This window comes from Xiphias gladius, chromosome 7 (genome assembly GCF_016859285.1).
Source record: "Xiphias gladius isolate SHS-SW01 ecotype Sanya breed wild chromosome 7, ASM1685928v1, whole genome shotgun sequence".
Taxonomy (NCBI): Eukaryota; Metazoa; Chordata; class Actinopteri; order Istiophoriformes; family Xiphiidae; genus Xiphias; species Xiphias gladius.
The window spans coordinates 9,807,266-9,834,065 of record NC_053406.1 but is presented as its reverse complement, the minus strand read 5'-3'; the positions used below and the strand labels follow the sequence as shown (position 1 = coordinate 9,834,065).

Sequence of the window (26,800 nt, the reverse complement as noted above, 5' to 3'; positions counted from 1 at the left end):
ATATTAAATAAGTACAATAGAGCAGATTAGAAAAACAAAGCAAGACATTATGCAGCGCAAATGTCTTTGCATCGCCTACACCCACTCATGCAAAATGACATTTTAAATTGGATTCTATTCACTTTACGAACACTAATTGATTCATTTCAGGTAAATACATAATTTTAGAAATGAATTTCATCTGTGTAGATGGACATGGAGGTTACAGTTTCTCAGTAATTGTATCTCGTGGAGAAATAATGTGTGTCCTTGGTTCCACAGTGTGCAGCAGATTAACGGAGGTAATGTTCTACTGCTTTTCTTGGTAACAGCATCATCTGTTAGGAGCTAAAACAACACTGCAAGCCTATTACGATCCCTGATTGAAAAATCAGCAAAGGCAATTTTACGCACACTCAATCATTTCAGAAATATGTGTCACAAATCAGTGTAGAGTGTTTAACTGTCTCATTTCTCTAGAAAGAAAAACACTTTTTACACTCTGAATAAGTCAAATTGGAAAGTTTAATAAGCTTGATTCAAATTGATGTGCGTGCGTGTGTGTGGGTGGGTGGGTAGGTGCGCATGTGAACCTAATGTACAATGAGACCAAAATGAATTATAAATCCATCCAAAAATGATTAGGATCTGTTTTACAAGCCTGGTCTCCATTCAGAGTCTTACTTTAGATGTGGAAGCAGCAGCATATGATGTAAAAACACACATATGGTTGCAATAGGGCTGCATCAAACATCACACAAAGTAAGCTCGACTCCTTTTAATAATAATATAGTTCTGTTACTGCTCTTATGAAGACAACACTTATCTTTCTCTGACACACGCACACAGTCCCTCTTCAACCTCATCTGTCCTCCGTCCCTCTTTTGTTTTTTTTTCATTTCTCCCCTATGTTTCCCTTGTCTCTCTCATCTCTTCTCTCCTCTCATCCCCTCATTCCACATCTTCCCCCGCTCTCTTCCTCCTCTTCCGTCTCTCCTCTTCTAACCTCAGCCGGCAGGTCTACAAGGTAGTGCTTTCTGTGTGCCTGCAGCAATTCCTGGAGGGCAGTCAGGCAAACAAACGCCACCAGTGCCCGCCACATGACTCACACAGAGAGACAGAGACCGAAAGAGAGAGAGAGAGAGAGAGAGAGAGAGAGAAGAATCATTAAGATGAGAGGGCAAAACGGTTTTAAGCTGTTAAGAGCTGATGAGAGGGGGCAGGTTGGAAGAGGAGATTGGAAAAAAAAGTGGAAAGAGGACGAAAGGCTGTAAGAGAGATTAAGAAGGGGGAGCTAGGAGAGAGAGAGATGGGGGCAAACAGGGGGCAACCTGCGCGATCTAGCATGCACACGAGAAGAGCAGACAGGCACGCAGCTCAGCGAGGAGGCACGAAGAGAGCAAAATAACTCCTCCTCCTCCCTCTCCGCCCCCCCCCCCTCACGACACGGTGACCCGAAGCCGAGCAGAGAGCAGGGCTGAGGGAGGCAGAGACAGCGGGGTGCAGAAGGAAATGGGAGTAAAGGGTAGCACGGAAGAATATGCTGATGAATGAGGCTTCCCACAGAAGGATAAATCAGATATGGGCTGTCAGTCACTGTGATGCTGTATTTTGTTTAAATTAGGCCCTTATACAGAAATGTTTTTTTCTGATTATGCAATTTAAAAAAAAATCAGTTTTTTAAATCAATGTTCATTTGAACTGCTCACCATTTTTGGTGAGTACAACTGCTCTAAACCACGTGTGCCTGTGATAAGAGGAAATAACTGTAGCCCCAGAAACATCCCTAACCCTCAGATACATTTGAACAGAAACCAGAAGGTCACAAATTTTATATTGTTATCAATGTTTGGATATTTCCAAATAATATATTTAACATCAAAGCTTTCTTCACACTGCCAGGAATACAATTCTGGGGGCTAAATACTGAAGATTTATTATTATTTATTATTATTTTGCTGGTCTGAAGGAAGTGGAATTTAAACAGATATATTCTATAAAGACTGGAATCATTTTATAAAATAACCACCACTTGTTTAAAGGAATACTTCACCGATGAACTGTGACTGTGCACAGTGACTTCTCGGCGTCTTGTCGTCAACTCTGAGGCTGCAAGGCAAAAAGTTGAGACGCCCCCTTTTAACCACAGATTTTTGTTTTTACGCTTCTGTTTCTTTGCAGAACATACAAAAGAGATATGACACGTTAATTAGTGAACTTGCTGTTAGGCAGGTTTTGTAACCTTTAGACAGAGCCAGACTAGCCATTTCTCCATGTTTCTGGTCTTTGTGCTAAGCTAAGCTAACCGGTTGCTGGCTGTACCTTCATATTTAGATATATATAGATGTGAGAAAGGTATCAATCTTCTTATCTGGAAAGCGAAGAGGTGTATTTCCCAAAATTTCAAACTATTCCATTAACCCCCAAAATCCCCAGAAGAAAGAAAGAAAAATAGGATTAAAATGATTAAATACTGAGGACATGACCTCATTGTCCTCTATGGTAGCTATGGCCCAGGAAACAACTAAAACCTGCCAATGAAAACAAGCAAGAGAGAGAGAAAGGAAAGCTAGATAAAAGGATTAGGCACAGACAGACAACAGATGAAGTGAAAGATACAACAGGAGGGAGAAGTTTGTCTGAGAAATGAAAAGTGAATGAGCTGCAGAGGAGGAGGAGGAGGAGGGTGTTAAGTTCTGTTTGCTCCATATGAGCTGTCTCTTTGCTGGGATAGACCTCCGCCAGCCTCCCTCTGGACTGCATTAGACATGGCGCTTAGATAATACACTCTGGGGTGTGGTGGTGTGTGTGTGTGTGTGTGTGGGGGGGGGTTCATGACAGAATTCTTCTCTGATTTTCAATACCACTTGACCCATACAAGAGGAAATAATCAGATATATCAACTAGCTCTTATTGAGAGCGGCGTTGCAGTCAACAGCATATGGCCAACAGTTATGATAAGCAGAACTACCTCTTTCCCTGCATATTTTTATGGCCAGGAGTTCTGTAAAGCAATAGTAGAACATTTTGGGAAATACACTTATTCGACGAAGTGTAAAAACGACAATTCATTTTTAAAGGGAATCAAGTTGTTTCATGGACGGGTCAAGTTACTGGTGTGCTTGTCTGCCAGCTGAAAATAGTTTGGTATATATTCACCCCTTAAACCACGATGTGTCATTTTAACTATGGTTTTTGTACAGACATGTACAACCTGTTAATTAGTGAACTTAAGAGGTGCTGGTAGGGAGATTTTGTTACCTATGAAGAGGCTAGCTGTTTACCTCTCTTTTTCTCCTGCCATCTCCTGCCACTAACTCCATGTTTACCTTACAGATTTCAGTGTGGTGTCAATCTTCTCATCTAACTCTTGGCAAGAAAGCAAAGAAGCATTTTCCGACCAAAATGACAAACTATTAAAATTCTTTTCAGAAAAATCTCTTTGTGTTTAGATATAGTTTGGATTACAGTAGCTGCTTTTATGCACTCTCTAAATTAGTGTCTAATGAATGAAGTCTATATTATGCTCATTTTGCAGTGACCCAATTAAACCTCCTCCACAGATCCCACTTTGAGAGCCTTTTTTTTTGATTTGCCTAATGTTTACAGGAATATCTAGGAGTGAGGTTAACAAAAAACAATTAACACCATGTGACTAATAAATCAAAATATACATGATCTGAATAAACCACAAGTTCGCCAATTAGTCATTTTCTCTTTTAGATTCTTTATTTAATCAATGTTACATTAAACTAACATAAATAAACATTTTTATGAACAAAAGGCACACAGTTCAAATATAAACAAAGAGAACGTCTTTACAGTTTGTCTCAGTAAAACATGTCTACTGTCTCTGAGTGAGAGAGCGGTCCAAGAGAGATGAGTTTCAGGGGGTTTACTGACAAAACGCTACAGCGCTGCCGCCGCCGCTGCAGCAGCAGCATTATCGAGGCTCAGTGGGAACCTGTACACTCTTCAGTCTCCCTTGACGAATCAAAGTGGTGGACACGAAGGCAAAAACGCCAACCTAGAACAGCGATGGCATCGTGTGAAACCTCTGCCTGGAGCTTTATGGTATGTGAATGTCCATTTGGAAAAGTCCCACTGAAACTCATGTCCATTGTCTGGTTGAAGAGGCCACAAGATTCATGTCCACTTAATTAAAAGATTAAAACACGCAGCACATAGACTTGAAAAAACATATGGGCCGGAGGCTGGGTAAACACTCTGTATGATTTTTTTTGCAAGTGAATGACATGGTTTCTCTATGGAAGTCTCTCATTAGTTGGTTGCTGCTTCCTCAGAATAATAAAACAGCCAGTTGCTCATTCACAGTACTGGCAAGATGCTAACTGTCTACCACAGCGCCTGTCCTGATGTGGAACTGAGTTCATATACAGCCATACGACTAAGTCAGAAATGATAAGGGGACTAGGTTTGGATTTTCCTGCCTCTGCTCCAGAATAATAAAGTAGATTAAATCGTCTTGTGTCCATTGATTATCACTAGGCTCCTGTTCATACTAGATATCAAAGTGTGGTAAATGAGGTTCCGTCAAGTCAGTTGCAGCAGTTGTCGTCATCCACTTCTGAGCACTAAATGAAACAGTTGCCTTTGCTAGTCCAGTTTTGCCTAGTTGAAACTGGATCTGACCAGTCTGTTGTTCCCTACTGCAGTCTAGTCTTGTTGAATCCAGTTGATTATGGACTAGGATCACTGAGTATTTGCAAATATTTCATAGATTTTGTTTTGACCTGCAGCAGATGGGTGAAATTTAGTCTAACGGAGTGATTCCAGTAGAGGTGGTTAAAGCAACAATACTCTAAATTTCAGCTTTTTATTGGTCTAAATTGTTCCTTTTCACCGTAAGTGGAAAACTCCACCATTCTAACACCTTAACAGAATAAAGCAAACTATGAATAAGTATTTGCAAATACAGACAGATCCAGGTCTGATCCAGGGCTTAGACAGCGACAGTGCTGGGTACCTCCTCGTAGTGAATGATAAAGTAAGGATAGCTCTGGTCATCGTTGAAGATGACATAGATCTGGGGGTCCACCCAGTTGTCCACACAGGAGTCATAAAGGTCACTGGAGGGGTCACGAGGGTTGATGGGTGGAGGCCGTCGCATGGAGGGATTTCCTACAGTGAACCTGTACAGACACAATAAAGAAGACGGAGACCAGGTTAGTTATGTGCTTGGGACTATATACTGAGTGTAAACTGGAAAGCAAGCGTCTTTCATTTCCTCATTTTCATGAGGAAAAATGCTGCTAACTGATTCTCCATTCAGTTCTGCAACTACGGGCACACAGAAGAATAGTTTACCATCCAGAAGAACACTCTTGTAAATTTAATGATTACGAGACTGCTGCTCCTCTGTGTGTTTTAGGGCACCTTAAATAATATAAGCATATGCTGTAAGTGCATAGAATGAATGTACTGTAACTATATGAAATAAGCCATCGCATTTTAAACAGTTTGTTTTTCCTCTCTGAAATATTCATGTCTAGACCTAAAGAACCATAATCCATCAACCTTTGTACCACTCTCTCTGGGGTCATAAATATAACATATTAAAATAAGAACATTTTCAGCTACAGACAAAGACAGTGGGTAGGGACGTTAAGAGTCTGTGTGCCAGATACAGTTTCAGACAGGAGATTTAATCACACTGTACAGATAACTTCTTTATTGGTCTATATCCCTGCTCAGGTCTGGAAGCAATGTCTCCGTCTGTGCCGTGGAACAGATTGAACCCAGGTTTGTGTGTGTGTGTGGTGTGTCTCCAAACCACCACACAATCGTCCGGACGCACCACAGACTGTCTGTTGCAGCATAACAAAACTGGTGATGTATGATGGGGTCAGGTAAATCTGGCGTTTTACATGTATGGCTCTAGATCTGAATTGCAGTTTAAGAAATGGGACTAGTGTGATAGCACGACTTAATGATGATCCAGATTAATGCTATAATGTGGTCTGCATATTTAATTTGAAAGCACTCACGGTGAGGGGGAGATAGGGTAAAAAAAGAGATGTTGTTTAAGTAGAGGTATGTAATGGAGGGAGGATAAATGTCGAACACACCAAACAGCCCATTTAGAACATAAACTAACTAAAACATGTACCTCCAAAAAGAACTGGATACATAAGGCCTTGATTGGGCATTTACCAAACTATGTTCCTTCCAGCTGAGACCTCAAAGAAAAGCATGGCTTCACTAGTATTAAGGAAATGGTGCTTTTGCAAATGAATTCATCTGACTGTTCAGGGGGAAAACTTTTAAAACTCGTTATCGTATTAAATGCAACGAGCAACAATAGAAACTCTGATATATCACTTATCCCTTTAACATCTCTGGTTATGTTAGGTTGATGTTAGCAAGGTTTTGCTTTATGGCAATACTGGATTTATAGGATTTTGCTATAATGTAATGAAGTATCTTGGTTTTTAAAAAATATTTAATTCACTGCATTACCCAAAAACAGGCATTACCATCTTGTGATTATAATTTGAACATTCTAAAAATATACAATATATATAATCAATATCATGATATAAAATCACAAATACTGTGATATGACATTTTATCCATATCACCAACCCCTAACAATTTTTTTGCAGTACCAGAGAGTTGCTAGTAAACATACATTAAAAATTCCATCCATAATCAAATACACTAAAAAATTTTCCCACTATCATCTTCTTAATGAGTGTGCCCACACACACCTGCCAGTGAGAACTTTGGCCAGGAACATGCAGTGGACTCCTTTGGGCGAGCGTTTGGAGAAGTTGTGGGAGTAGACAGCCTTGCGGGCGAAGTAGGAGCCCTGGCCAAACATGGTGGCGTGTTTGCCGCAGACTCGTGGGTCAAAGTTGTGCTTGCAGATGCCCTCCACCACGTCAGCCGAGGTGCCGTGGAAGAGGTGGCGCTCGCTCAGCAGCCGGTCCATCTCGGACATACGCCGCGACATGTACTCCTTCTTCCTGTTAGAGCCAAAAAGAGACAGAAGGTGAGAAGGATTTGTCGATGAAATGAACAGATCTTCAGTGTTCAGAGGTTACTTCTTAATTTTAGTATATTGGTAAAAAGTAATAAACTAGAAAAGATCATATGTCAGGTGATTAATTAATAAACAGCTGAGAGGACTCCTGCTTTCTATTCAAAAGTTGTGATCACAACCTTGTTTGCTCTAAAACTGGGTAAGAACATAGGGCCTAATCTGTCTTGAGCAACACACACACACACACACACACACACACTCTGCTCGGTTGATTTGAGTGGATCAATCAGGCATGCAGAGTTTTCAAGCCAGAGAGGCTGTGACCCAGGCATGCCCTCCCATGACCCTGCTGCTTGTGACCTGACACAGACTGACACTGCAGGCATACGAGCATGCACACAAACACACACACACACGCAAAGATACACACACACACACGCACAGACGCACGAGCACACACTTTAATTTCCTGCTATCCAATTTTAGGTTGAAGCTGATCAACTTCCTTTGACATCAACAACCAGCCATTCACATGCCAATACACGCACACGCACACGCACACGCACAAACAAACACACACACACACACACACGCAAACAAGCAGTTATGGTTTCCCTGTCCGAGTGTGGGAAGAGGAAATCAACTGACATTCAGAGAGGGCATCACTTTCAGATTCTGTACGCACACCTACACAAACATACACACTCTAAGTGATTGTGAAACCGTGTGTTACCAGTCAATGTGGGAGAGTTTAACTGTCGCAGCAAATAGGACCTGCACTGCTCAACCACAGCAGTTAGCGCACTTTGTTCGCGACAGGAACATCAACAGCACCAAATATCCCACCATCCGCCTTGCTCAAACACCACTGTGGACTCATTCTCACGAAGTGCACAGCTGGTCCCACTTGCCCTATTTTCTCTTTTCATCCTGCTTTCACATTGTGTCTTATTCACCCCGTGTTTATTGTTATGAAATTATATTACTCGTTTCTGTCTGCAAGAACATATGCAGCTGGGTCTGAAATATTCAGTTCAACAACAGAAATCTGGATAAAAAAGTTAACAATACATTTTGTCCCACAACAGCAAAATATGTGAAACTGGGACAGAAGAGGAACCAAATAATGTGACACAACAGTAACTTACTTACTGTACTTATAACCTAAATACTATTTTGTGTCTACCAAGTGGTCAAATCTCTTGGCTGGTGAAAACAAATTACTATCAAACCGACTAAATCCTCCACTTAAAGTCCTACCATTTTCATAACACAGTAGCTGGTGATTATTTCAGCAATTCAGCAGAGTTATGTTCATTAAAAAAAAAAACACAAATGCGTCAAATCCAGATGCCACAACTTCTCCACACAGCATTTAAAGGAAAAAAATGACAATAAACTTTCTGACACTGACAGAAATGTTTCCTCTGTTACCGTTTTTAAAACGTCATGGATACTGGTTACGATAATTGGCAATGATTCATGATTTGATACTAGATTAACAGATGATATCTTCAGCAATGAGGAAGTGCTTTAAAAAATGTCTTCCGCTTCTTGGCTCACCTCTTATACTTCTCCCAGAGGAAGGGGTTTTGCACACGCAGGATCTTGATGATCCTGAACTTGGTCTCTGACACCGTCTTGTGGAAAAGGCTGTACACTGTGCGGTAGCTGCGGTCTTCACGTGAGACCGGCACCTGCAGGAAGTCCTGGCTCATCGTCATGGGCAACCACGTTTCCGGAAAAAGGCTGGGCGGGTTGGTGGTGGTCGGCGAGAGGGGATGCGACGTGGAGAGATCCATGGATGAGGAGGACGAGGAGGAAGAGGAGGAGGAACAGGGGAGGGGAGATGAGGAGAGGCCACCCAACGTCCTAGAAAGAAAAGAAGGCACGAAGCATTAGGTGTTTGATTAGAGGGAAAATTAATCATCAACAACTTTGATAATTCAATAAACGTTTAAGTAATATGTCAAGGAATAAAATCTAAATATATGCTGCTTCCAGTTATGCTTTTCTACATTTAATATCATTGTAAACTGAATACTAATACTGTTTGAAGATGTCAATTTGAGCTTAATGAATAATGACACTAATGGTTATTTGCAGCCCTAGTTGTATATGTGTAATTCTTTTACTCAAATATGAACATACTCTTTTGGGTCCCATAGTTTCCTAAAATTTCCTACAGAGAATGTGACATATAACTATAAATTAAGGCAGGCCATCTGTTGACTAACAACGATACAATGTAGCATGTAAGGAATATTTGTTTTAAAATGGAGCGTTGATTTCTATCAGAGGAAATTCCTCGGAAAATCAACAACTAATTACAAACTCAAACCCCGAAAAGATACATAAATAATAGATGAAAACTGCATGCACATACAGTCTAAAAAAAACCCAAAATCTTATTTTCATATATAACAACTCTTTCTTATAGCCCTTCACATACAGCACAAGATGCTTTTTCATTTGCCGTAGTAGAATGAGAATGAAGGAATCTATGCGCAGCAGTCAACTCAGATCTTAAACTGGTGCCTCAACAGACAGGACAGCCTGGGGCAAGATCTGGAATAATGAGATCTGGATCATGTGGTTCATGTAGGAGCTTTTTTAACAGGTATAGCAACTACCATTTTCGACATAAAGGTCATCTTCATTAGAGTAAAAGAGTTGACCAATCAAAGTCAAAGAGTTTACTCTGATAATGACATGTTTTATGTTTAAATGGTAGTTGCCGGTTAAAGCTTGTGCTTTAACCATGTGCTCCAAATCTCATCATTCCAGGTAGTGCTTTTTCGCTTAGGGTCAGTGAAAGTAGCATCCCAGCCCTGTTCATTTATAACAATGAAAGCATCAGGAACAAGCCGCACATCACAGCATGCTACCTATCTCTCCACCTTCCTCTGCCTTCATCCCCACGCACTTTCAATCAAGGCTGCGTCCTAACTTAAAAACAAAACTGATGTCTGCTGCAGTCCCAGCAACTGTCAACAATGACATCACTGCGCTGTGGAGGTGAGCAGCTCCACAGCAGCCGTCAGCCGTCACCGACCAAACAAAACAGCAGGGCAGCGTGAAAATGAAACCCAGACACCAAACAATGCAACAGGGAGGCAGAGTGAGGGGGAGATAGGAACGAGAACAAGACAGAGGGGAAAGAATAAAATGCAGAGCTGTCATGGAAGTGACAAAAAAACCATTGTGTCTGGCATTTGAGTCAATAACAGTGGTTTAGCTGTCAAGTTATCACTCACTAAGTGTAAATGCTGTTAGCCCTATCACATGCACAGCCATAAAGCAGTGTGCATGTGTGTGTGTTGTCAAGAGACTGTGATAAGTGTGACTCTGAGTCAGCGCGACCGTTTTTCTCATCTCTTTTTTCTCTCTCTCATCTAGTCTGTCTGGTCTTGATCTCTCCCTGCAATCGATGTCCCTATTCCCCGTGCGCCTAGAAAAGATCAGAGACGGCCTGCTGCAGAAAACAAGTGTGAGTGAACAGCGACAGATAACAAGAGACTGATGGAGTTGGGGGGACAGAAAGAGTGAAAAGGTGAAAGATTAGGACAGATAATAAGGGACGGAGAGAGGGAGGAGACGGCTGAAAATAACATCATCAGGAGAGAGAGAGAGATGACAGAAGGAGAGGGAGAGTGGTCAGGAGGGAGCGAGGGAGAGTGCCAATCAAGCTAATGACCTCAACCTCTAAGCCTAGCACAGAATGTTCCTGATACACACACACACACACACACACACACACACACACACACACACACACACACACACACACACACACACACACACACACACACACACACACACACACACACACACACACACACTTTGGTCACTCAGGAGGACACTGCATTGACTTGCATACAATGCCTTGGGAAAAAAAAAAAATTCCAACAAGAAAGAAGTGTTAGCGCTAAGATTTTAATGGTTTACCTTGTTGGGACTGGCTTTTTGCCCCAATAATGTGACTGAGTGATCAGATTTTTGCCCCCACTAAATGATTAACTGAAGCACATGCACAACAAACAGATAAAAAAAAAGTCAGAGGAACAAATCCCTCGATCTAAATTCTAGCTCCCCAAAGTCACTTTTCACACTCCTTCGCTCACCAGCTCTACTCTGCTGTGCACCCAGTCTGGAAACCATTTATACCTTTCTCACTTCCTCTCACTGTACTCTCCATCTCACTCTCAAACTTGTCGTCTCTTTCTCCCTCATTCTTTCTCAGCCTCCTGCTTCCTCCAGCTAATTTTCCTCTCTCCATTTTGTCTCCTCTTGACAGTTTGGGCCCTGCAGGAACGGCTCGCTCTAGCATTCACTCTGTGTGGGACACTGGCAGGACAACGTCAGTGCAGCCTGCTCTGCAAAGGAAGTGAAAAAAAAAAAATCTGCAAATAGGATGAGATGACTCCGCTTTTTTCCAATCTGGTATTACTTGTTTAAGAAAAATCACTGGGGTGAATGCAACGAGGCAGATAACTTCACTGCTATAAGAAAAAGGGCAGTTAAGAATTTCTGAAATCCCATTATTTTCTCAATAGTTTTAAGAAAAACAATAGCTAAGACTGGTTCAAATTACTTTTTTATTTTTTGTGTCTTTCCTTTTCTGTTCACTCTCCCCTCTTTCTGGATCTCCTGTCCTCTGTCTCATCTGTTCTCATCTGCCTCATTATCTCATGTTCCATCCATGTGGTTCAGGCCTGCTTTGTTCTGCACAGAACAGCTCCTGTGTCCTGGTGACTTGGTTTGACTTGCCAAAAATCTGAGCTGCAGTAAGTGTTAAAATGGGTCTCAAGTTCAGCTCAGGCTGCCAGTGCCCTGAGGTCTTGAAATGGATTAAAGGTGAATGTGGTTTTTAGAGGCTTTTGAACGTTCAGCCCTGACTACGACATTAGCATTGTGTACCGACCTCTTCGTGCCTGCCTGTCTCCAAACAGGAACTCGGGACACACACAGAACACAGAGAGCCATGGGAAGAGCCAACTTTGTGTGCATGTGTGTGTTTGTGTGTGTGTGTGTGTGTGTGCGTGTGTGTGCGTGTTCTCAGGGACTTCATGTAAAAATCTAGGACTTTGTATGAACCTGGGTTCATATCCAACATACTTTTTGTTCTGTAACAAGGTTGAGACCAGAGCGTTAAATGATTGGCTAGGCTCTACAGGAGAGTACAACAGGAAATAGAAGCAGGGAGTAAGAGACAAAGAGAGACTATCAATCAAGTGAATGACCTCTACCTCTAAACTGAGAACTGACTGTTCCTGCCTCTGTGCCTTACTTTTAGCTAGCAGCAATTCTAAACCCCAAAGGTGTGTTTTGTTATCCTTCATAGAAGTTAAAATAGGCTACTTTCTAGCATCCAAATAGCTTCCATGTTAACTTTGAACTCTGGATCAGTAACATCCAAGCTAGGTCTCTATGGGTGCTCACCTCCTCATTCTAACAGGGAACAGTTACTTCAAGTGTTAAATGTCTTTACTTACTGTAGGTGGGGTGTAAGCATCACAGAGGACATAAACATGGGTCGCTTCTTGATCTGACGTCTGAACCCGAAGATGGCGTTCTGCTGGAAGCCCTCCCTGATGTTGAGGATATACTGGTTCTGGAGCGTGATGAATCGCACCTCCTTAAGACCCCTCGAACTCGCCTCCTCTATGAGCTTCACCACCGGCTGTGGAGGAGAAGAGATAAAAGGGAAAAAAAGGGAAGAAAAGTTGAAAAAAAGAAGAGGAGGACAAAGAGACAAAGAAGAGTTTAGACTAATTTGTTTGTCATCTTATACAGTTGGCTACTCTGCATTTTCATTCAATAGAGGAAGGGAGAGTTTGGGGAGGGAAATGTCAGCGAATTGTGGTGCAATGTACCGATAACAAAAAGCCAAGGTGATAATAAGTCTCATCGTAAGACACAAACTCACACACACAGACAAAAAGAGAAAACAGTCAATTTTTACTGCTCTGGTGGAATAAATTGCACTTGGCTGAGGAAAGCTGTGTCACAAGGGGTATTTAGGTGTGTGTGTGTGTGTGTGTGTGTGTGTGTGTGTGTGTGTGTATGTGTGTCTAAATCAATCCCATCACAGTGGCTAGACAATTGATTGGTGTGGGCAGAGTTAATGCGTCTGGCCTCATGTTCCTAGAGTGTGCACGCAAACAAGCACGCGCGCACACACACACACACACACACACACACACACACACACACACACACACACACACACACACACACACACACACACACACACAGACGCACTGAGTGGCTCACCTCGGAGTATTCCCTCCAGCCAAAGTTGTCTCTGCAGTAGTACTTCCACACTGTGTGACAGCTGGGGGTGGGATTTGGGTTCGTCGTGGGTGTGGGCATAGGGCTGGGAGGAGTGGTCAGTCGTCGGACCCGGTCAAACTCCAGGTCACAAACTCGCATTGCCCCAAAATCGAGGGAAAACACTCGACCCCTGAAACGCAAAGTTAAAGCCAATATGAAAAAAAAAAAAAAAATGCTGCAGTCACAGTCAACATAATACACATTCACACAGTCAGCTGACATGTGGCTATGGCATGGTGACCTTGTTGTTAAATGGTCACAGTTTAGATTTTCATCAGCAAATGAATGTCCGGTCATGCAGCTGCTGATGGAACCTTAATCTAACCCGAGTGCCCTGGAGCAAGACGACCAAACCTCTAATTGCTCGCTCAGTATGAGTCACACAGGATGGCAGCATCAGCTACAGGACTTACATGCCACATGTAAACATGCAATGATGAAAAATAATACAATGTACATAATAAAAACATTACATTTACGCAGGATGAAAACATAAATGTCATGGTAAAGAGTCATATATCAATCTTATTTTACTAGCCACACCTAAAAGGCTAAAAACTGATCAGAACTGATCAGAAGAGATTTTGTCAAGATTTGCCTGTCCCCAGGAAGTCAGAGGTCGGCTTTAGTTGGCAGAGATTCTATGTCTTGCTCAAGGAAGCATTAGCCGATGACTGGTAAAAACTGCAGGGTAATCCTGAGCCTTCTGATTGACAAAGTAGGCTACAGTACTAGCATCTGCTAAATAGTAAAAACATATAATATTATCATGTGCATACATACAACCTCCCTTAACCTTTCTTTGTCTCGACATGTGTTGGTCAAAACCCCACTTCCTGTGTGTGTGTGTGTGTGCGTGTGCACACGCATCAGTCTCTCTACATTAGAGTTCTCCATACGGCCTCTGGCAAATACTTTCTGGGTCAGACATGCCACTCACATAAATGTGGGCATCATACACTGGCACGCTATGCCATGGACGGCAGACAGACAGAGAGGCAGAAACACACAGACACATACATACCACACATACACACAGGGAGACATGCAAACTTTGCAAGACACTCCCACTGGTAAAAACACACGAAAACACACACACATCAGTGTTAATGGGCTCATTGATTTTTGCCAGGAAACTAATCAGATGTAATGTCAAGGGTTGAACTTCGGTGAGTGTGTGTCTGTCTGGAAATATATGTGTGTGTGTGTGTGTGTGTGTGTGTGTGTGCGCGCGTGTGTAAAGTGAAGACTGTGTTCTGGTAATGTGTGTGCCTCAGGTTTGTGCTAAATAAAGCACTAAAGCAATTACAGTCTTTAGAAATTTCCCATCTAAAACACAGGGATGCTGAGAGAAGGAGTGTGTGAACCTGATGAGTTATTAGTCCACCAGCCTGTAGATGTGAAACCTCATATTATAATGGATACACAAGTCTTCAGTTTCATCTACTGGAAGTGCAATTACTGGTCACTGGAGTTACAGACAGACACACACACACACACACACACACACACACACACACACACACACACACACACACACACACACACACACACACACACACACACACACGTGCACCAGTTTCGGTCAGGAAGGTGATAGTGAGGGGTGCTGAGTCATTTTCCAAAAACATCCATGCACTCTGATACATATACTAATTATATACACGACATTTACAGTTTGTGCTTCTGCTAAGTCACAGTGTGACTGTATCTCTGTAAGAGGAAGTGAAATATGAGTTCATTCGCTGAGCACGTGCAGAAACAAAACAGTAACTGATGAGGGAGTCAGTGATTATCAGAACGCCGGATTACCAACCAGACAATGCAGATAGATAACAGCGATGTCTGCAAGAATTACTGCTTTCTGAACGCATCCAAGTAGTTAAAAAGGGCTTCCATTTCATACGAAAGAAGAGAGAGAATTTAATTTGAAAGGTAGAGATAGAACAGAGAAACAGAAGAGAGAAGGATGATGGAAATAGGTGCTACAGGAAAAGACATGCATACAGAAGCATGTGAAAGGCAACAAACTGTAAATGTAGCACAAACAAATAAACTGTGCGAAGAGTACATCTTTTAGTTCACCTCTGAGCTGACGTTCCCTTCTCTTCACTGTTTTCTTAATTTAGGTCTCTCCGCACATCTTTGTTCTGTTTTTTTCTGTCTGAACAAGAGAGTGCAGCAGATGCACACGCGTGGCTCTCTCTCTCTCTCTCTTTGTTATTTTTTACTGTCCATGTCTCTCAGTACAGAACATTTCTGCCTGCAATAGTACATTATGAGAGCTTCTGTGCATGTGTGTGTAAATTCAAGAGTGACTTGTGATGCAGACACACACATATTCAGGTTTTATTATAAGGAAGTTAGGTGAACTTTGTCACACTTACAGGCCACCTCCCCACCTCAACCATTACCACTATATCTCTGTCTCTCTGTCTCTTTCACACACTCAGATGAAGACAGGTCTCCAGAGAGGTCAGTCAATGATTTTCAAAGCCTTTCACAGAGATCTTTTCTCTCTGTCGCTCCCAGGCTAGTTTGTGCTTTTCTAAAAATAAAATTCCGCCGGTTAAATTAAGTGCACTGAGATTCTGTGCTTTCAACCTGGAGGCCAATCAAAAGTTAGAAAGAGACTCAAGGCACGCCCATTCTGGCAAGGTCAACACTTTCAAGACCACGCTTGAAGTGTCGGGCCGCTCCAAGTTTGTGCAAGGGTACACACATGAAGTCAACTGAAAATTAGAATTCAAATTCAAAGGGCAGATTTGGAGAGGCATATTTGAAATTGACTTTCGAATGGAAAACCGAGTCGCTGACTTGGGAGTAGGGTAAGTATGCCAAAGGTGAAAGAACAAGGCCCTTGAGCAAAGCACGTGGCGCTGAAAATCCACCAAACCTGCTCTTGTTCTTGTGCCGGGTAGCTCCGAGGTGTGAATGTGTGGATCAGTGCTGAATGTGAGAGCAGAGTGTTGCTGGAAAAAAAGGAGAAAGCCTGTTTGGCAAAATCTTTCACTAAATAAATAAAGGTTAAGAAAACTCACTGCACTGTCAAAATAGCTGTTAATCCCCCCCACTGCCTTCAGCGCACACACACATACACCTTCGAACTTTCTCACGGCTGCACACACAAGAACACGCATGCCAGCATCAGTCATGCTATTGTGAACGTCGCAGACTGGGGGAAAAAAAAACAAAAAAAACAAAACGTGCGCTTACTCACTCTCATACGTGCACACACGCATTCTTTCGACAGATTCATGTACATACACGCAAACTTCATCCAGTCACGCCTAGATAAGTCAGTCAGACAACCAAATCTGCTGACGAGGGCCTCCTTCACACTCACTCACTCACACACACACACACACACACACACACACACACACACACACACACACACACACACACACACACACACACACACACACACACACACACACACACTACCTTGATGTCATGGGTTAGAGTTATTTCCACATGTTAGAGCTATTCACTTTCCAATTATCTATTGAAATGTTCTTCATTTGGGATTGTCTTTTTCTTTAAAGGCTGTGAATAACATACAGTCAACCACACACACATGCAGAGAGAACAGGAAAAACTGTACACTATTGTTTCCTGCATGTTCTCGATCGTTTCTGTAGAAGTGTATCTCTCTGTCCTCCTCTACACATCATAATTAGGCTCATAGTTCAGAGTGTCCTCTCTCTCAGTCCTTTAACCCTTTCTCTGAAAATGTAAAACCTCCCAAGGTTACCAAATGTGGGAGAAAAGGGGGGATGATGAGAAGATAGTTTGACATTAAAGATAACATTTTGTGACACTTGAAAAAGAGAAGACCTGATAGAGAGAAAGGGGCGAAAAACACAGAAAAAGTGAGAAAGCATACTGTTTGAGTAAGGAGGCATAGCTCACACACATTTCCACATCTCTTATACCTCCTCTGGCCCTAGATGGACAATTGAGGGATGAAAAAATGATACAAAGACAGAGAAAAAAAGGAGTAAAAGAGAGGTGAAACTAGGAAATATGGAGAACGAAAGATCCAATAAGGAAAGATCACAGAGAAAAAGGAGGAAGAGATGAAGAGGAAAAAAAGATGGCAGGATGAAGGCAGACTCTGAGTAATAAGAGGCAGAGCGGCCCAGACCTCACCCCACTGATTCATGGCATGGGCTGTCTGATACATTATAGTCTCACACACACACACACACACGCACAGTAGTCACATTCAGTCTAATTATCTGACACCGCCTCTTTTCACACATACAATCACTGCACGCAAACAAGCTCTCATAGACACAACCATCCTTGATTTTCTTTGGTTTGTGACACAATGAGGTAACATGGAATCCCCCACGATATAAACACACACACACACACACACACTCACACACACATCCCTTGGTGTCAGGTCGCTCTGCCCTTGGTGCTTGGTGACTCTTTATGTCAGTTAATGACAAGCAAGGCTTTTATCACCTGGCCGACAAAAGAGTCTCTGTCTCACACACACACGAAAAATGTTTGCTTCGTCATGGTTACTCAAAAATCAACAAGATGTTTCTCAAGTCTTGAAGTCCCCTCTTAGCAGATATTACAGGAAACTGGCCTTATTATGAGAGATTTGGTTGAGAATTTGTGTGTTCCTGTAAATAACAAATGCCACCTAATACTTTCAGATCAGCCAAGGAGAAATAAAAGCAGTTTTTTCCATATTCTCTCTCTCTCTCTCTCACACACGCGCACACACACACACACACACACACACACACACACACACACACACACACACACACACACACACACACACACACACACACACACACTCCAGCACAGCACAAATCTGTTAACAAGCAACTGTACAGCGGAGGATTATTACAGTATAACTTTTAGAAGCATTGACTGTGACATTCCTCCTTCCTGCTGAGTTCATAACTAAGGCGGATTAACCATACTTCTATTCCTGCTTATCATATGGATGGGATTAACCTGTGCTATGGATCATACACACATGCGAATAGCTTTACACAGAACACACACTCACATACACACACATATATATACAGTACAATAGGCTGCACAGCACATAATCAGATGCAGACAAACAAAAATGCTTGTACATTTTCTTTTCTGTCCACTCCTTTTCTATCGCGGGCGCATAGACGCACAGACACACAGACACACAGACACACAGACACACACACACACACACACACACAAGTATAAGGCAAAACAGGCCTGTGTTGCCATACCGACAGAAGAGCTTGTTAAATCATCTGCTGCTCTTTAGATCACTAACAATGTTATCATTTGACTGTGGTAACCACGGTGATGCCTTTGCCCTGTGTATGAGTGTGTGTGCTGGCGTGCATGAAAAGACAGGCTGGATTGCATCTCTAAAGAAAGAAAGAAGAAAAGTATCAAAAGAGCTCTCACAACACACCCTGTGCAACACAAAGCTTTGAGTAAATGAACTAAGCAATGAATAACGAGAACAGTGAGAACACAGCACAAGTTTACTGACGTTTCCTCTCACTGTGTCTCTCCATACTCGACAGGCTTCTCTGCTCTTCCGAGCCTCAAACCATTTCCGAGTTTACCCAGAGGCAACATGTCACCGAAACAAACTATTTCAATTTCATTCACATCTACCGGAGGCAGGTCAACCACCCATTTTCAGTCCTGACCTGTGCTGTAAATAAACCCTGGATTACAAGAGGGCAACAATACAATAAACCACTTTATTAAACCGGGATCAACCAGTGTTTACTTACTCCAGATGAAACTCGAAAACCTACAAACCTGGGTGTGTTATTTGTCAGAGAAGTCAGGTGTTTCAGGAATGAAAATGTTCTACGTCATGTTAAATGTTTTACGTTAGGTTTTCACTCTACCATTCTCAAACAGACAAACCCGTTTTTTGGGATAGGGTTAGAAAAACTTCTAATACATTTTAGCCACATTTTTGAGAGTTTTATGCTTTGGGTGCTTGAAAAAAATGTAGAAATGAACTCCAGAAGTAGCAACTCGGAGGTTTATGATAAAGAAGAGCCACGATGAGAATATATTGGACAGTTACAGACCTTACAGGTGAAATTTCAAATTGATTGACAGTGCCTGGAATGGTATAATTAAGTTTAAATACATGTGAATTTAGTAATTATCTAGCTTGTAACAAAACTTTATAGTGTGTCAAGAGACTTCAAGAAGGAATTCTTAGAAAATATAAAACATAACATAGAAAACCAGAGGAAATATCTCTGATACCTTGTGTGCTAATCAAACCATGAACGAATACAAATATTTGCGTTGGAAAAATGTTTTGTGCACATTACATACTATACAACGTGCCTTTTTCTCAATATAGAAAGGAAAATAAAAATTGCTATCGTTATTATGACAACAAATATACAAGTCAAATTTCCAGTTTCTACTGGAGTTTCAGTCAAGCGAGCCAGATGGTCCTGTGTGACTGTTTTAGAGTGTAACACACCCAAAAGGCCTCTGAAGAATTTGGGTTGACACCACCAGGTGCGTATCCTGTTTGTGGGGCAATATGCACTTTGCATAGAGTTTCAGTTCAAAACATGAGTCAACAAGTCAAAGACAGACACATACAAATTTTTGTACACACACTGTGACCTGTGTCTGTGTGTGTGTGTGTGTGTGTGTGTGTACTGTCCACACTGATATAAACAAAGACATACATGGCCTCTCAAAGGCCTCAGTAACTCACAAAGGGTCTGATGATGTGACCGAGGGTGTGGATGTGGTCACTGAGGTATGATGGCATAACGTTGTGTCACTGACAATGTTAACATGGACTGCACTTTTAACACAATTCATATAACAATGTGACTAAAAAAGTGCTCAAATTTTCCGTTTATATTAGAACATCATGAGTTCATAACTGAATTGTGCATAACAGAATTAAAATGTGGCATTTTGCAAATCTAGAGGCCTTTAAGACGCATCTACACCGTAATCAAACAATGTGTGTTTGATTATTTTGCCAAAGTTTAACTGCTTAATAATTTCTGCTTTCTGCAAGCGCAAATGTTACTACAGCGAGAGTGAGGCAATTATTTGATTCGAAGAAGAAAAAATGTATCAGCAGCTATTTTGATTTCAAGCACAAACTAGCAAATATTCTCTATTTCCAGCTTGTCAGTTGTGAGTTGTAATTTGCTGCTTTTCTTTAACTTACGTTGTAGTAAACTGAATATCTTTGAGTTTTGGTCTGTTGGTTGGACAAAACAAGCAATTTGAAGACGTCACGTCGGGCTTTTCGAAATTGTGGTAGTGGGGGAATGTGATTTTTCACATTTTTCTGGCATTTTATAGACCAAACAATCAAGTGGGTAGTTGAGAAAATAATCCTCAGTTTACCCAGTGGTGGATATCATCATTAGTTGGAGTTCTAAGTGTAACGGGGAAGATGGTGGCTGACACAAGAAACAAGGGATGCAGATATGTAGGCTACTTTTGCGGACATAAACAGAATAAACAATAAGCAACCGGTGTTTAGAATAAGGTCGGCAAAGTTCATGTAGATGTACTCATTGTGTGTGAATGTGCCTGCATACAGTACAGTTTGACAGGAAGCAGTGCATGCTCCTTTATGTCACCCCACTGGGGCTTGCCAAGTGCTTGCATGTGTGTATATCTATGTGGGTGTGTGAGAGAGTGAAAGAGAGGTTTATCTCTGTCTGCTAAAAGGCATGCGTGTGAGCACTGCAAACCACTGAGCTGCTCTGTGCAGCCGATTCGTGCGAGTGTCTGCGTGCCAAGCAGTGTGTGCGTGTGTGTTTGAGTGTACACAGTGGTGTGCAAATCTATGACCGAGGGAAGGGGAGAAGCTGCCAAGTGCGTCTGTGTCAGTGACCGCACAAGGCAACTGAGGGTCATGGAAGTTCACAGCTTTCTGCCATGAGTGCTGTTTGGATGGAGCTCCAGCCAATCGCGGGGCTGGGTTTGGGAGAAGGGAAATACAGGAAATAGATAACCAATTTCAAGGCTGGGAGATGGAGTGCCATGCCTCCTCAAGGGCACGATAGCTGATCTGATAGTTCAAATAAAGTAATACATGTAGGGTACACATTAACTAGACACACACACACACACAAACACACACACACAGGGAATAAAAGGACCAATACACACTTTCACACATGCATAAATAAACCACATTCACTGTGCTAAGAGTTGTGAAAGTAACACTCTTACAGGCACATTCAATTGGCCACAGTCCATTAGCCACACATGTACGGAACAGCTGTAGAGTCATAGCTTTCAGTTTGCTACCGGTGGTGAAAACATAGCTCAGGCAGAGGTCTACTGCTTCCAACACACCGAAACCGGAAGTGGCTTATCATTCACAAGCAGCCTATCAGCTTACTGCACCATCATTGTCATGTCCCAAGTCCCTATCAATTTACTACACAGTAGCCTTTTCAGCAGTACGTAACCTACAACACGACAATATACTGGTGCGGCCACAACGTACTGTACTGTCCAATTCTATCAATTTCTGGCAGAATTCTGAAACCGTTTTGGTATGTTCTTAAAAGGCCTATATTTTTATTGAATATTTTTTATAAATAACATTTAAGTGTTGTTTCCCAGACTAAACAAAAATGTTGGAAACTGATGCCCCATCCGCAAGTGCATGAATTGTAGTTTCAGTTCCTATTTTGAAATCGATTGAATTGAAAGTGAATTGACCCTGTACCCACAGGCACGGTTCCAAAACAGAAATACAGAAGGACTGCGGTACTGCTTCCCCCTCACAGTAGGATCCTGTATCTAACCAGAGGGCCTACAGTATACACCGTATTATATAAAAACGGGCTGCAGGTTGCAGTAAACACTGTAGTGGGATACTTACTGAAACTTGAGCCTGACTTGCTCGTTGTCAGGGTTGCAGTACAGTCGCTCCAGCTGTTCCTGGGAGTCGTCCGCTATGCTCTGCCACGTCTGACTACTGGTCCTGTGGATCTGCCAGTGGTAGGGCAGGACAGTGTGGTGGTGGGCACAGTCATTGCCATAAACACACTGTCCTTGGAGGAAATCCACACAAATGTCCACTGAGTCTAACTGGTGTGTGTGATACTGGAGCTGAGTGAGCAGCTCAAAAACCAGGTCCAGGGAGGCCTCTTCGCTTTTGTCCTGAAATAGCACTCCTTTGTCGGGCTGCAGGAGGAGGGGAAGGGGCTCCTGGACTCCAGTGCAGTCTTTGACCGGAAGGTTTTTAGCCCCAGAGGTTAAGAGGTCATTGCTTTTGATGGCCCCCTCCTGGTGAGTAGCCTGGGGTGCAACTAGGGGAGGTATATCCCTGCCGGGAGCCGTAATCGTCGCTGAGTTCCCGGCCGCCCCGAGGGCAGGTTTCAGCTGAAAGCAGCGGCTGTCGGGGGTCGGATCGGTGATCTTGGGTCGCTCCCCTCGCAGCTCTGTCTCCTCCAGCTCCGCGGTGGTGTCGGCTATTTCCACATCGCCGTCCCGGGTCATCAACCCCGCTACTCCAGCGCCAGCTGTGGCATCGCCAGCGGCTCCCGGGTCCTTGAGACACACCTGGCCCATACAGCTCTGTTTCACCACGGCCGCTGCGCACAGGTTGCCGGGAGTCCGGCCCGGCTGGCTCCGGGGAACAAACACCCCGTCCCCGGAGACCAGCGTATCCGTGCTGAGTAAAGTGGTCAGTATAGGATCCTCCAGGGCGCGGTGGAGGCATTTGGCGTCCAATTTCCTCTGCTTCTTTTTGAAATAAGGTTTCACCAGGGGTATTTTGTCCGGGAGCCCCACGATCTGCCTATCCGTGAAGTCCAGCTCATCGTCCACATTTATGCTCATATCCAGGGAGATCCCGGTGGGTACACCGTCCGCGGCTTTCTGAAGAATGTGCAAAGTTTTATCCATGATCCCCTCCTAAAGCCCGACAGTCCTACGAGAACAAGAAAGGGAGAGAGAAAGAGGGAGTCATCAAAGGCAACACCTATGATCCGATAATCTTAATGTTCAAGGTGAAGTCATCCCGATGCGTGGAGGGATGATTAACAGGTTGCTCAGGCTATTACGCCCAAAAAGAAAAAAAGAAAAAACAAAAACAACAAAAAAAAAAAAACTAACTGTGAAAAGTCTTCTTTCCTTTTCTGGAAGGGAAAACCCTCGCCCTCTAAATACTGAAACGAAACCTGTTTGACTCCTCCGACAAAAGAAAAAACAAAAAACAAAAAAAACGATAGACTGATCTGGTCCCATAATGACCCTGCAGCTATAACAGGAACTAAGCAGCGACAGCCACCATAATTATCTGCTGCCACAGACACATTGTAAACCCCTACAGGAATATTACAGGAATAGCCTGTTCTAGCCGTATTCTCCCTCGGACAGGAGGAAACGGTCCGCGAAGCCTATTGCAGCCGGCTAACTGAAGCGGAAAAAAATACATATATTACCTAATCCTGCCGTAGGGAACTCGGGCACCGAGTCACCAGCCTCAGATTAATCATACGAAGCCGGGGATATATCATTGGACACCGTCTTTTGCTTTTTATCCTGGTGTCTTTGGTCTCCCACTAACGTCATGCCTGCAATTACAGCTGCGTCTCCGAGCAGGAGCGATAAAATCAGCACTGTAACAAAACCTCTCTCTCTCTCGGGACTATATATTTTGATCACGGGAGTCCGATACGCGGCCCCTGCCGTCTACGTGCCGCTTACACATTGCTGCCCGAGCAAGTTTGCACGTAAGCTACAGTCGACACACACTCACACACACACACACACACAGGCAGAGGCACAGGCGCGCGCGCACACACACACACACACACACACACACACACATACAAGGCACTGCGGCGGAGCAGCGACAAAAGATAAACGGGGCACCCCGGAGCTTTATTTCACCGCGTCGCTACAACAGCTTTCCTCTCGTTAAGAAGCACTTCTTCCGCAGACCCGGAGCTTTTAATGGCCGCGGAGTTGAAAAAGCTTTTTTTTTTTTTTTTTTAAAAAAAAACCAAACACTGAAGCACTGCAGTAGTTAGGCAGGGTCACTGGTTATAGCGCAGCTTTCCCACAGCCGATTTAGGAAAAAGACGAACAACCTCTCTACATTTCTCTGACACCGAGACGACCAAAAAAATCCCTACCTGCGCGACAAAGTCCGCCCCTCTCCCCCCGGTCTCGACACTCTTTGGTGGGTAAAATCCAGTGCGCACATCGGCGGAGCTCCTTATCCAGTCTGGAGATAGGCCTAATAGTGGGTATCCGTGTCTGGACTAGACCATAGTCCGGTTAGGCTGCTCGTGTCCCTCTGCTGCCCCCGTCGCTCTCACGCTCTCTCTTTATTTCATGCTGTCTGTCCTTCTCTTTGTATCCCTCTACAGAATAGCGTAGCAGAAACGGCTTACGAGAGCCGAGACCGACAAAGAGCGAAGCACAGCTGTGGAGGGAGACGCTCAGACTGCCTCCCGGCTCCGCACAGCGAGGCCCCGCCCCGTAACCTGGTCAGGGGCGGGACCTCGCTTCAAACAGAGAGAGAGAGAGAGAGAGAGAGAGGGAGAGAGAGAGTCGTCTGGCGGTGATCGAAAGACGCTGCATGGGGGTGTGGAGATCTCAGGGGCCTCAATGCTGGGCCCCGGAAGTAATAAAAAGTCAAGTGGACTATTACAACGCGCAACGTTCACAGCAAACTAAAATCGGCGGTGGAAGAGTAAGAAAACTAAAACACGTCGAGGGTGCAAATACTCCACTACGAGCAAAGCACCCACATCCATAATTTTGGCCAAGTAAAAAATGAATCAGCAAAACTGGCTTTTGGACATGGCTGGATTAACCTGTTAGGAGCCTCTGGGCCAATTTTTTTGTTGGGCCCCTAGTGCTTTGTTTACGTAGAAGAACAGTGCACACAAAAACCCCGAATAACAAACTGTACTCCCATGCTGGACCTATACTAAAAGTAAACGAAAGTAATACAAGGTCTTAAAACTAGATTTTAACAAAGGACCACTCTACAGGACAGATCCACAAGTTTAGGTGATAATGCAGGACGTGCTTGTTGTGTACGTTAGCGGCCGCAGTTAATCAAATTACCTAAAGAAACTGTCATGCAGTGAACGTGGGCTTTTGGGTCCCCTGGGGGATCGGCTCAGTACCGGTGAGTGTGCACCTACCAAATAAGTTTTCTTACAACCTGGCAACCCAAAAGCTGTACCTAATAATGGCCCATGATTAATCCATAATGCCTAGTAAACAATTTACCAGATATTAATGAAGTAATTAGTTACAACTTGTAAACCCTTTATAAACTACGTCTTGCAAGATAGTGGTAATCAGCATTTTAATGTAGTAGTTGGTCAAGGTGGAACTAGATTATAATAGTTGCATCGGAAATGCAGCGAATGAAGTGCCTCAAAACTCCAAGTCCACTGTAAATGGAGGAGTTAGTAATTGGGAAATTACAGGCTGTAAGTGGACTTGCAGTTAAAATGTCTGTCCACTTAAAATGTGACAAGAAATGTTGCATAATAACTTGTTTTACACAGGAGATCATTTGTCCATACAAGAAATTTGTTAACTCAAATATTTTGTTAATTAAGTCTTGTTTGAGGGTGATTATCATCCTCTCCTGGTGGTTCTTGTAAAGAGGTGAAACTATATTAAGAACATTTGGATGTTTTATCACACCAGATTATTTCAAATAACACTTAACAGTGAACCTGCTGAGACATAATTATATTTCTACGGAAAGCAGATTTAGAAAGGATGCATCATTTCTCTCATGCTTATCCATTATTTATTTCTTTCTTAAAGTATTTGGGAAACCTGACCCTTTCTTTTGTAACTGATCTGTCACATTTCCATAAGGGAGTGTAATGTTTACCGTTGAGTCAGCTTCCCTCTCCTCCCTGTTTTACCAGAAGTAGTTTTTAGGAACCTGTTGTGCTGCAGCGTCTTCCGGCGTTAGTTTCGTTGTTTGCAGATGAGCCTGCTCAACCAAACAGTTGCTAGTTTCTAAAGAGCTGATTCCTCAAAAGGGCAGGTCTTTTAGCACAGACCTCAAACTTACAATGTGGTTTTATACGTCAGATCATTAGAGAAAGGATTCAGGGATTTTTTGTACTTTATGTAAGATACTTGGTGTGGCAGGAGTTATCATTTTATGCCATCAGTTTCGAAAATAACACTACCTATGTGACTTCAGATGAGGGCTTAAAGATAAGCCTTCTGTGAGGGTCAAAAGCTGTGCTCTATTATTCCCTTTCAACAGGAATTACGGACTGATTTCTGAAACTAGTTTATATAAGGACTCCTACGTCTAAATGCTCCATCGGGCAGTGTAGAGTCGTCTCTGTAAGGAGGGATGATCAAAGACAAATGAAACATTCAGCCTTGTACTTTTTACTATTGTTCTAGAAAAGTGAAATGAGAGGAAATTAAAGTGACCCTCATTTCCCCCTCTTGTTCCCTGAGGGAGTC

The 26,800-nt window shown here is 42.9% G+C and overlaps 1 protein-coding gene across 2 annotated transcripts; it reads right to left on the bottom strand.

The window, feature by feature from the left end:
• Positions 1-3,686: 3,686 nt before the first annotated feature.
• LOC120791956 (TCDD-inducible poly(ADP-ribose) polymerase) lies at positions 3,687-24,807 on the bottom strand. 2 transcript variants are annotated; one of them, XM_040130868.1, is made up of 7 exons: positions 24,472-24,807; positions 22,209-23,261; positions 13,262-13,451; positions 12,481-12,668; positions 8,549-8,857; positions 6,711-6,968; positions 3,687-5,132 (listed from the first exon to the last, which is right to left on the bottom strand). In XM_040130868.1, exons 2-7 carry the CDS (start codon positions 23,234-23,236, stop codon positions 4,943-4,945), a joined length of 2,163 nt encoding a protein of 720 aa, XP_039986802.1. In that variant the 5' UTR covers positions 23,237-23,261; positions 24,472-24,807; the 3' UTR covers positions 3,687-4,942. The 2 variants fall into 2 exon arrangements, with proteins under 2 accessions (XP_039986802.1, XP_039986803.1); XM_040130869.1 differs by lacking the exon at positions 24,472-24,807 and adding an exon at positions 23,776-24,080.
• Positions 24,808-26,800: the final 1,993 nt, after the last annotated feature.